General features: G+C 41.2%; 1 protein-coding gene across 3 annotated transcripts in view; it reads right to left on the bottom strand.

Annotated features, from left to right (window-relative positions):
* Cntn1 (contactin 1) overlaps positions 1 to 12,054 on the bottom strand; it is a 288,900-nt gene that overhangs the window by 50,273 nt on the left and 226,573 nt on the right. The window contains exon 16 of one of the 3 annotated variants that reach the window (XM_029548012.1): positions 1,552 to 3,141. The exons of the other annotated variants lie outside the window; for them this stretch is intronic. Within the exon in view, the coding sequence (XP_029403872.1) occupies positions 3,062 to 3,141 (80 nt within the window). The 3' untranslated portion in view covers positions 1,552 to 3,061. Of the gene's footprint in view, positions 1 to 1,551; positions 3,142 to 12,054 lie in introns of those variants that run through there. 3 annotated transcript variants of the gene reach the window in all.

Here is a 12,054-nt window from a genome sequence, read left to right as displayed (position 1 = left end):
CTCCTGGAAGCAGTAATTACTCTAACAAGAGATGCTCAATTATCATCTTAAAGCAGTAGGGATCTCAGCAAAGAAAGTGTTTTCTTTGGCACTTGATGGAGGTCAGGGGAAAGCTACTGTCTCCCTTGGAGTTCTTAATGTCCCCAGCTGTCCCCAGGCCAGGCCTGCAGCATTTTCTCACAGGAGGGTTTGAGAACGTGGATGGTGGTGTTACTTGCTTAGTTTTTAGTCCAGAATGATAGAGTTGTGGTAGAAAATGAGACAAAGAAGCACAAAACACACAGGGTAAGAGCTGAGCACTCTCCTGAGTCTCTTGTCTAAGGATGCTGGGGAGGCTGGGAGGGGTGGGGTACAGACTGCACATAACTATTACCTTAAGGCCTTTCTCCTTTCTTTTCTTCCCCCCTTTCTTCCTATTCACCACTGTATACTCTCAATAATTCCTTAAGGGAAGAACTGACTCCAGAAATAATACAAGCAATTGGCTGAGGGCTATTATGTATTTTAAGAATGTTACCATATATTTAGCAATTTTTAAAGACATCCTCAACTAGAAGATAATGATTCCTCTGTGCAAATTTTCATCTCAGTTACGTTATCATGAAACAAAAGAAATTCATCCTCTGGAAGGGGCCTTGGAATTTGAATGATTGTATTTTTCACTTTGTTTTTTTTTTTTTTTTTTTCTCTCTTAATTATTAAAGATGTAGGGTGGCTTTTCCTTCAGGCTTGTGGATAATCCCAGAAGAGGGGATAGTAATATTTTAAGAGTCAGAGGTCTGAGGAGACCAGGGCAAAAGATTCATAGGATGTGCTCATGAGTTCACAACAGCTTCGGTTCCTGCACAAAACCAGCACAGGATCAAGCCAGTCTATATTTCAACATTGAGGTGGGAGGGGCTCATGATTTCCACCCTTGGCTGGGAAGCTATTGAAACACGATTGTTCCTGGGGGTGGGGCAGAGTCAGTTTTCTGCAAAGGTGTAGCATCTGGTAGGTCAGCCATGCTTCACTGGGTGGCCCCACATCATGTATATGGGCTGCACAAATTAAAAGAGGGGCTGAAGTTGAGAGGAGGAGTTGGGAGGGAGAATCTTGAAGGACTTAGGGGGGAACAATGGTGATGAATATGATAAAGTTACATGGTAACCATTTGAGAAATTCTCAAAGAATTAAGACAAATTATTATATGAGAGGAAAAGGGCTTAATGTAGTCTCTCTCTCTCTCTCTCTCTCTCTCTCTCTCACACACACACACACACACACACACACACACATCAGTGACTAGCTCTATCTAGCAAACTGAAGTTATTAGTTTTTCTTACCACCATTAAAGACTTAAAAACTTTGAGATATGAAACAGGAGAAAAAGAGTCAACAGGAGGGAGGAAGGAAAGAAGGAAAACAGAAAGAAAGAGATGAAGGACAGATTAAAGTTGTTGAAAGCAGGTTTATATCCCATCGCTTTCCCCCTTCACCCACCTCACAGCCCTGCCTGGGCCTTCTGCACTGCATTTTTTTTTTTTTTTTTTTTTTAGCTTATATGTCATATCTTGCCAGATGATGCCAGGACAACATTGTAATGAGGCCCCTAATGTAGTACCAGAAAAATGCCTGCTAGTACCTGACAATGTGTTGGGACAAGAGCCCGTGTAATGCTACAAAATCACATCAGTACAATATGCTACTGTTTCAGTTTGGACGCTAGCAAAGATGGCCATAACTAGCAAACATTCTTTGACATTGATTAAAACAAAAATAAATGAACTTCTACTACCTTTAGAGATGAGACTGAGGCACGAGGAATTTAATGAAGCTAAGAAACCTTTCTTGCTTAAGCATGAACATTTGCCCTTTCCTATCACATGCTTTTTTTCTGAATTTTCATTCTTTATTTTCTTATCTGGTTTTGGAGGGTTTCACCTCAGATATAGATCATATTTCAAATGCCCACAGTGTTGACTCACATGTGTTTCCATGGTGATATTTACAGACACTAACAAAACCTCAAAATAATCTTAAATATTTATTAAACTAGAAACTAATGCTTGTAGTTCTTTATGCCAACCACAACTAGAACATGTAAGTCAGAGGTCTTTGTTCTTTGAAAACCATTTATGAAGTGACCATCCCAAGTATAATTATCTGAAAGTAATATACATATCCCTGAAATGGCTCCACAGAGTTTTTCTAGCCAGAGTTGCTGAGGCCACCAAATGAAAGGACTAAATGACATGCCATTGCTAAACATAAAACTGTCTTAGGGCAATGTTACTTCTTGAAAAAAAAATTAAGAATCTCTCAAATAAAGAAATCAGAAGGAATTTAAGCAGCCCTAGGAAGAATTGCACATTTAGGGTCACTTCAGCCAGGTCTTAATGCAAGCCTCAACTTTTCTCCTGAAGGAGAAGGCCACAAAAGATTGAGGCAGGAGTCAATACAATTTGCATGGAAGCACACTGTTGAAGACTCAGTCATCTTCTTGCATATCTTGCTACAACTGTCCAAGTATACTTTCCAAACCAGACTTTGCCCCCAGAATCTTGAAGGTCATGGTCTTTAGCTGATTGCAACTGCTTTTCAAGTGTCCCTCCAAAGTATGAAAAGCAGTGTGGTAAGCAAGTCACTGGTAGTACAGCCTCACCCTGCTTTCTTTCCAATAAAAATGTCTGGTGAATCAGACAGCAACACTATATATATACCTGCTTTAATAAATTAAACAGTCTACATACCAGCAGCATGCCTGTTTTATATGACACAAGTTCTTCTTAGCTTTTGCGGGTAAGGAGCTAATCTCAAAGAAAAACAGGAGAGGAAACATGGAGCTGGTTTACGATGCCCTAGGTTAGTTTGGTAGGCACTGCTTTCAGGTGTTAGTGAAGCTATGCCAGGATTGTAAAACCCCTAGGTTCAAAGCATGTTAACAAGTTTCGAACATCCTCTAAGAACTAGGATGGCGAATGGAATTGCAGAGGCTACAAGGTTGAGTTAAATTAGTCAAATCTAGTATCCTATTTTTGGGGGGATGGAGGGGCTTTCACACAAAAGGTGAGGGTCCCGATCACCAGGTTGGAGGCAGGCTGGCACAGACGGGGAGAAAGGGGTCCACCATGTTTTTCTCTCCATCTTTTCTCTTTTTACCTGCAAGAGGAAAGATTCATGCTGAAGGGAGTGTCCAGATGCCCAACTCTGGGCAGGATATCAGTTGCTTTGGGACAGGTTAATTTTCCCTGACCAATGAAACCGAGATGAAAGAGCTACCTATTTACAAAAGATGATTGCCCAAAGGAGAGAAGCTGATGCAACAGGAATTGGTCTGTTCCTCTTACGCACTAACTGACATTCTTAAGCACAAGAATTATAACTAGAACTCCTTGAACCAAGACAGAACTTACACCCCAAACCAAAAGAAAGGTGACAGAAGGAAAGGGGGGCAGGGGCAGAGAAAAGAAAGTGGGAGCCCCTGGATTCTAAATTTCATTCTGTCCAAGTGCTGGAGGCTTATAACTTCAAAGGAAATAGTGATGATAAATTTTAGATTTAAAATATAATAAAAAGTATTCCTAAAGAGTTATATGAATATTTCCTTTGGTACATTTAAGCACCCAATGCTCACCAACTAGGCAGCCTGAGGATGTATGTTCTCCATGAGAGGAGTAGACCTCCAATGCCTGTTTGCTGATGCTGAAGGCCAGAGCTTTCCCATCACAGAATACCAAACTTTTTAATAATCGTATATGTATGTTAATGTATCTTTATATTTAATGTAGAATTATAATTCTATGTAAGGTTTGGGTAGTTGGTATTACTGCAGAGTCACTTCTCTGTGATTTGAAGTGAGAAATGTGGACAAAGAGGCCTGGAGCCAGTCACATAGGGTGTGTCCTCCACACTGAGGTGCCTTTGTGTTCTTGCAGGCATCAGAGAAGCCTAACTATTCCCATCAATAACTGTCACTGAACCTGGAGAAATTCTTGAAAGGTAGATAAAGCTTTCTTCTCTTGAGCTGCTAGGAATGGTGGGAGCTGCTGATCAGCGGCATGCTCTTTCTTCAAGGTCATGAAACCTAAACTCTCATATCCACAGAGGACACCCGTCCTCTGGTTTGCCAGAAACAAATTCTTATTGATAATTGAGGGAATTCAGAAGATGTATACACCCTTATTTTTTGTTATACTCAATCTGTAAAATTCTATGCATTTATGGGCTACAATACACCACATGTATATATTATATGGTGCTCACAAGAAGGTAAGCGTGTATACCACTACACATGTTTACCCTTTCTTTATGGAGGGAACACCTGAAATCTTTCTAACTTTCAAAATATACTCATGGCATATGATTCATTGCTGTATTTTTGCTCTCAAAATTGTGACAACAGAACAAATAACTGAGCAGCATTCTTTGTCAACTTTAACAGGATACCTGCTGTTCCCCCATCCCTTCCTATTCCACACTCCTCATCCTCTAGGAAGACTGTGCCTGGTGCATTTCTCCTAACCTTCATACCATGCTCACACAGTGAATATATACTTAAAAAAAATTAATACTACTTCTTAAATCTAGGTAGATTTTCTAAAAATCTAGTTGGATTTAAAGTTCTCCTGTAATATATGTTATTCTTATGTGAATTCCAATGACTTTTGGAGTGCTAGGTTGGTGATTCAGGAACACTAAGATGGTGCTCCATAGTTACTCTCAAGTGAAGTCCAATGCCCTTTGAAACACAAGTGCTCCAGGAACACTAGAATGGTGTTCCATGGTTACTCTCATGTGAATTCCAATGCCCTTTGAAACATGAGGATGGTGCTCCAGGAGTGACTTGAGAAATGATCACCAATGTCCACTCCTGTATGTAGGTTGTCCTGGGCCACAGTGTGACTACTGCTGACAGAGAGTACCAGGCAGTTAGCAACTGAGGTGATTTATTTCTTGGGAAACAGGAACTTGAGATTTATGCTCAGATGACCTGTGAGAATACAATGTACTGTAAATCTCATAATGAAAAAGCATGGAGATGGAGGAGTCTGAGAACTACATCTTACTCTTCTGTTCTAACAGGAAGCCCCAACCAAAAGTAAACTTAGCATTGGTGGGACCCATGCATCACTTTGAGAGAGAATGGAGGGCGTTCTCTGCGAAAAAGATGATTTGTAGACACCAAGAGAACTTCAAGAATCTATCATCAAGTCTGTTAAAATCCTTCTTCTCCTCAGAGCAGATTCACTTTATCCCAGTAATACTTACAAGGGTTACAGGGTCCAAGGCATTAAGCCTGCCACTTTAGCTCTCCACACTGGTAAGCAGGTAAACACCTTGCCCAAGTTTCCTCCCTGTTTTTGTGTAACTAGGGAGCAATGGGCAATCTACTTGGGGGATACCAAGGGGCAGGGGCAGAGAGGAGGGTAGGAGGCTGATGTCAGGTGGAAGCCAGCATGCAGATGGCATCCTCAGGACAGAAATGCATTTTTCTATTGAGAGTGTCTAAGAAAGACTACAACTAAGACTCCACAACAGGAAATGGTTTCACTCAAAAGGGATTTTATGTCACCAAGACATTCCATGGATAGTTTTCAATAATAAAGCTGATTCTTTTGTTCAAGAAAATGAATGGTAGAGAGGTAATGTTAATGAAATTATCATTTTAAATAATGCAATGCTATATTATTTATCTTAGCTTGAGATTATTAATAACTCATAGCGCTTGAGAGAATATTTATATTTATACAAAGAATGTGTCCTAACATTGATAGAGTTATCTGTTAGGACAACCTGTCTGGTTGGCTCATTTGGGAAAGTTAAATATGAAGGAACGAAAGGTGAATTCAGTAGTTGAATTTGGAACATCAACTTCCATCATGTTGTGGTGTTATTATAATGTGATACTTGAGACGCTTTTTAAAAACTTCTTTTACCAATGAAATAAGATTACTATTCCCAGCAATACCCATCACAGAATGGGAAATTTGTAGGAAAGCCCTGTAGAATATTTGTACATTGTAATTTAAAATATTTTGAATGATTGTGTGTCTGTGTGTGTGTCTCTGTGTGTGTGCATGTGTGTGTATGTACGTGTGTTCAATGTACATGTGGATTAGAGAGGAACTTGTTCTTGTGGTTATTGTTGTTGTTGTTGTTGTTAAGGTCTATCATTGGTGGGCCTAGAACTCACAAACTAGGGTGTGCAGGCTGACCAGTGATCAGAGATCCACCTCTGAGATTCCACACCGTTGAGATAACAAATATAATTCACCAGCCCTGGATCTTTAAAATGTAGGGTTTTGAGATTGAACTGAGATTCATTTTTTTTTTTATTTTAAGACAAGAGCATTATTTATAAATGACAGGAATATTAGCATTTCCATACCAATCCAAAAAAAATTCATAGATTTTCATGAGAATAAATTATAATTAGTTACTGTTAATATTTAAAATATGATTATTTAAATATTTAAACTATTTAAAGTATTTTATTAGATGTTTTCTTCATTTACAATTCAAATGCTATCCCCTTTCCTAGTTTCCTCCCTGAAAATCCTCTCTACCCTCCCCCTCTCCCCCTGCTTCCCAACCCACCCACTCCCACTTCCTGGCCCTGGCATTCCCCTCTACTGGGGCATAGAATCTTCACAAGACCAAGGGCCTCTCCTCCCATTGATGGCCAACTAGGCCTTCCTCTGCTACATATGCAGCTAGAGACAGGAGCTCTGAGGGTACAGTTAGTTCATATTGTTGTTCAATGCCACATCAACTGAGCTCTCTCCTCCTGTACTATAAATGCTTATGTTTAAAGAACTTTTTAAAAATTACATGTATGTTGCATGTCTGTGAATTGTTTCATGTGTGATGCTGTTGCCCAAGGAGGACAGATATGTCAGACCTCCTTGAACAGGTGTTCTAAGATATTAAGACCCAGTTAACATCAATCCTGGGAATCAAACGCAGGTCTTCTTCAGGAACAGTATGCCCTCTTATTTGAAGACACATCTTTCCAGCGTTATGACTTTAAACTGTGTGCATTATGTGTTGCAAACAACACAACACAAAACAAAACAAAAAATTTGCAGGAAAACACAGTCCACCGAAAGCCTACCTGTTTCTCAAAGATGGAAATGTAAGACATTTTCATTCAACTTACACTAAGAAATACAATTCTATATCGTTAATGTATTTTACATCACAGCACTACTTAGAAAAGTTCTCTTTCTTTGAGTTTTTGAAACTATATAAAATAGAACCGGAGGCTCGACTTTTAAACAAGCAGGCATTTTCTACATCCCATATTTATTCTGACCAGATTTGTACTCATTTCAAAGTTTGGTGTCAGTAGGAGCTGCTGTGGGGAGTAGCTGGTCTGAGTAGCATTTCCTTGTCCTGAATTAGTTGATTCTGAAAAAAAGGAAAATGCTTAATTTCTGGGCCAGATTCACTATTAATAACTAGTGTAGCTGTGGTTTAGTGTGGAGCTGGGTCAAAACGCTTCAGAATGGCGCCGAGTTGGTCTTCCTTCCAGCCAGTGTGGGCAGCACACTGCTGTCTCGGTCCTGTAAGAGTGAGGCAGAACCTTCATTCTGTCTCTGTGGCAAGATTTCCTTGGCCAAAGCAAGCGGAAAGCTTAGGCTGCCATCCAAGTATGCGAGGTGAATGTGTAGTTTTCTGCCCCAAATACTTGCAAAGCTACCTCTTTGGTTTCAGTCTAGCCATCCAGACACTGACCCCTTTGCCTTTACATGGTTATCTCTTGTCTAGGTCTCTACCCATTCTCTCTCTCTCTCTCTCTCTCTCTCTCTCTCTCTCTCTCTCTCTCTATATATATATATCTCACACATGAATATGAAACCTGCATTTATACCTGCGCTCCTCATTTGACACATGCGTTACATGAAAATTTCGTACCCATTCTTCATGACTTTCTGATGATTAAACTGATTTAGANTCTCTCTCTCTCTCTCTCTCTCTCTCTCTCTCTCTCTCTCACTTGCATGTGCACACACATGATTATGAAAACTGCATTTATACCTGCGCTCCTCATTTGACACATGCGTTACATGAAAATTTCGTACCCATTCTTCATGACTTTCTGATGATTAAACTGATTTAGAAGTTCCTTTGAATTAATTTTGGCCTGTCATGCCTTAATAATAATGTTAGTATAAATCCACACTTGCGTATTTAATAATGATAAATCAGTTGTAGGACAACCTAGAATACAATTGGATATTTAAAGCTAAAGACCACGGAAAGTTAATTTTTGACTCGGCTCAAAGAATTCTACAAACTTTGAAAGATTTTGAGTACCATTGCCTTCATTGATATACAAGGTCAATGATTTTTTCCATTTAAAATCCCAAATAACACAAAAGTTGGTGACGTACCTTATTCCTAGTGAGTACTAATGATCATGGTTTATTCTGATGGCCTAGTTGGCAATTCCTAGAATCACAAGGCTTCTAGGGTTGTCTGGGAAGGTTTATCCAGGTCAGGCTATTGAGGTGGGAAGATCCACCTTAACTGAAGGCAGCACCATCCCATGGTTCTAAAATGAGCTGATCACCGACATTCATTGCTCTCTTCTTCCTGACTGGGGATGCATGGTGACACTGCATGGCCTCATGCTCCTGCCACTGTGCCTTCTATGCTTGATAGTATGACGTCCCCACCCTGATAGTAGGACTGTACCCTGGAACTGTGAACCCAAATGCCTACCCTCTTTCAATGTTGCTTTTATTAGGTATTATTGTTGCGGTAACTGACAACAAATAAGACTACATTTACTGATCCCCTCAATGCTTTATTTTATATTAATTTTTTTGTTTTTGTTTTTCGAGACAGGATTTCTCTGTAAAGCCCTGGCTGTCCTGGAACTCACTTTGTAGACCAGGCTGGCCTGGAACTCAGAAATCCGCCTCCCTCTGCCTCCTGAGTGCTGGGATTAAAGGCGTGCGCCACCACGCCCGGCTTCCCTCAATGCTTTAAAGATACCCACAGGGGTGGCTCACACAGCTTCCTCACTTGCTTGATGAAGCAACCTGAAATGCCCCACGGGTTTGTAGCTTAGGTTCTTCAGAGTATGGTCAGCAAGTCCTGATTCTATTAGAGGTGGCGAATGGGGACTCTTTGGAGGCCGAGCCTAGCAAAATATGGTAGTTAAGTTATAGGGACAGGTCTTGAGAGGTATGGGGGTTTCAGCCCAGTGTCTCTGCTCCCACTTGCCAAGATTCGGGCAGTATGCCTCTCCTCCAGATCCCTGGGGTGACATTCTGCCTTGCAGCAGGTCAGACAATAAACCCAACTGATCCTAGAGTGAGATACGTGAGATCAGGAATTCTCCTGCTTTTGTTATGATGGCAGGGAGCTAATGTTGTATAAGTAAAGTATCATAAAGATACAAAAGCTTTTAGTGGTCTTTTTAGGGTAGATTTTGTGAGACGTCTGAGGTATTTAAAGTGTAATAGCTTTTTTAAAAAAAATCAATATAAAACAGTTCTCAACTGTAAAGACGTAACTAGTAAGTGTTTTATAACCCTTTGACCGTGTCACACATACCCATGAGGAGTGTAGTCCTTGAAAGTGAAATCCTTGGTGAATGTGTATTGTTAACTTGGTATATAGCTTGTCAAAGAAGAATGTCTTAGCCTCATGGGAGTGGCAGAGCCTTTCCAGAGCCGCTTCCTAGGCTGTGGCTCTGAAGTCTGGCAAAGCCTTCTGCAGGTAGGAGTAGAAACGAAAACAGTGTGTACAGAGCTATCCATCGTAGCAGTCTCTTTATGAGTGTGTTCCTCCTGAACAGAGGCTGCTCCTCCTGAGATCAGCTAGCCCCACCTCCCTGGGATGCCATGTGCAATAACTCTGCCTCCCTGTGCAGATGTATATAACTGAGATGCTGAGCATCCAGCCTGATGCAGCTTTTCCATCAGAGAGCCCAGATGACCCAATCCAGCTCCACTCTGTTCCAGTGTCTGTCCGTTCTTCATTTCCCTCTCTGCTCCTTAATCAAGGTTCCTGGACCCAAGCTGTGCAAGGATACACCCTGCAGCTAAGCTCTAGGGTTGAGTCACAAGTAGTTTCTCTCACTGACACTGTAGCGTTTCTAATTCGTGTCAACATCTTTCACTCACACACACACACACACACACACACACACACACACACACACACACACTCAAACTTTCAGTGTGATTACACCAGGAATGCTATTATTTTCTAGAATCATCTTGACACTTACATTTGTGCTCCAGCTGAGAGATTCGCTCATCTTTCTCTTTCATTTGTTTTCTACACTTTTGTTTTGTTGTGTTGGCCTGTTGGTTTCCTTGTCACTGAGGCACACTTGGTTGAGTGGCTCTGTGATCAGGTTTCTAAAGCTAATCTTGTCTTATTTAGTGTGACAATATTTAATTAAAACTACACTGTTGTAGGTCAGAGCAGTTGGCCCTTCAACTGCACTCTGGTTATTTTCTTGCCCCAAGCCTCATGCTTTCCAGGGCAAAGCACACAGCTTTGGAGTTCTTCCAATATCACCAGTAACTGTTCAAGTGTGAATTGAATGGAGTCTGTTTGTGTTTCATTTGACAAACTGGAAGAAAAGGCCAATAGTATCTGTGTGAAATATGTGTTTCTACTTACCCCTAAAGCACACATTATGAACCATCTGATATGATTCGAAAAATAACTACCATGAATTTGCTAGGACAAAACGTCAGAACACACAAGTGCCTTGGTGGGTTGTTTCATATACAGACTTGGCACACCAGGTCATTTTAATATTTCAGTGCCAAAGAATGCTATGAATCCAATGCACTCCATGGTTTATATAAGCATGAATTTAATATTAACTTAAAGAAGATACTGGCAAGTTCAAGGTTGGCAGAAGAGAACTGTAAGGCAAGGACAGAGACTTGAGTCACTTCTCAATTCTGCTCCCCAAACTGCAAGCCCCGCCCCACATTTGCCATGTGTGAGGTTGATCTGATCTACTTCCTTGGTAGAAGGCAGCTCAGTGGCTGTCACCTCAAGGATTGCTGCACGCACTCTATCCACCTCTATTACAGTTCTTGATATCTTAGGTCCGGTTATTTAACATTTTAGTTATGAGATAATTATCCAGAGGTTAGTTCCCTGTTGAGGAATGGGGCCACCCACCTAGCTCAAAAATATTAAACCAGAATTGTTCCTGTCTACAGGAAATACAGGGACAAAGTGTGGAGCAAAGGCTGAAGAAAAGGCCATACAGAGACTGCTGCATCTGGGGATCCATCCCACCTGCAGCCACCAAACCCAGACACTATTGCTGATGCCAAGAAGTGCTTGGTGACAGGAACCTGAGATAGCTGTCCCCTGAGAGGCTTTGCCAGAGCCTTACCAATACAGATGCAGATGCTTGCAGCCAACCATCAGACTGAGCTCAGGGACCCTATTGGAGGAACTAGGGGAAGGACTGAATGAGCTGAAGGGGTTTGCAACCCCATAGGAAGAACAACAATATCAACCAACCAGAGCTCCCAGGGACTAAACACCAACCAAAGAGTACACATGGAGGGACCCATGGCTCCAGTTGCATATATAGCAGAGGATGGCCTTATCTGGTATCAGTGGGTGGCCAGGCCCTTAGTCCTGTAAAGGCTTGATGACCCAGCATAGGGAAATGCTAGGACAGTAAGCCCAGAGAATGATGGGTAAAGGAATACCCTCGTAGAAGCAGGGGAAAAGGGGGAGAAGATAGGGGGCTTCTGGAGGGGAAACCAGGAAGGGGGAATAACGTTTGAAATGTAAATAAATAAAATAACCAGTAAAAATATTACAAAATAGATTCACAAGAAACTATGAAAAGTAAGAAAGTGGTCCATCCTTCACTTTCCCATCAGGATGACAGTTCATAAAACTAACGTACAACGTCACAACTCAAAACTGACACTGACACAAGCCCTGGGCCTCACTCAGAGGGTGTGGCCTCATGAGGTCTATGTACTTCTCAGTACACTTGTTTCATTCTGTTCAGTTTTTTCTCCTATGTGCTCAGGTGACCACCCCCCCTCAAAACATGAAGCGGCT

This window comes from Mus pahari, chromosome 17 (genome assembly GCF_900095145.1).
Source record: "Mus pahari chromosome 17, PAHARI_EIJ_v1.1, whole genome shotgun sequence".
NCBI lineage: Eukaryota > Metazoa > Chordata > Mammalia > Rodentia > Muridae > Mus > Mus pahari.
This window is presented reverse-complemented; position numbering and strand designations above follow the sequence as displayed.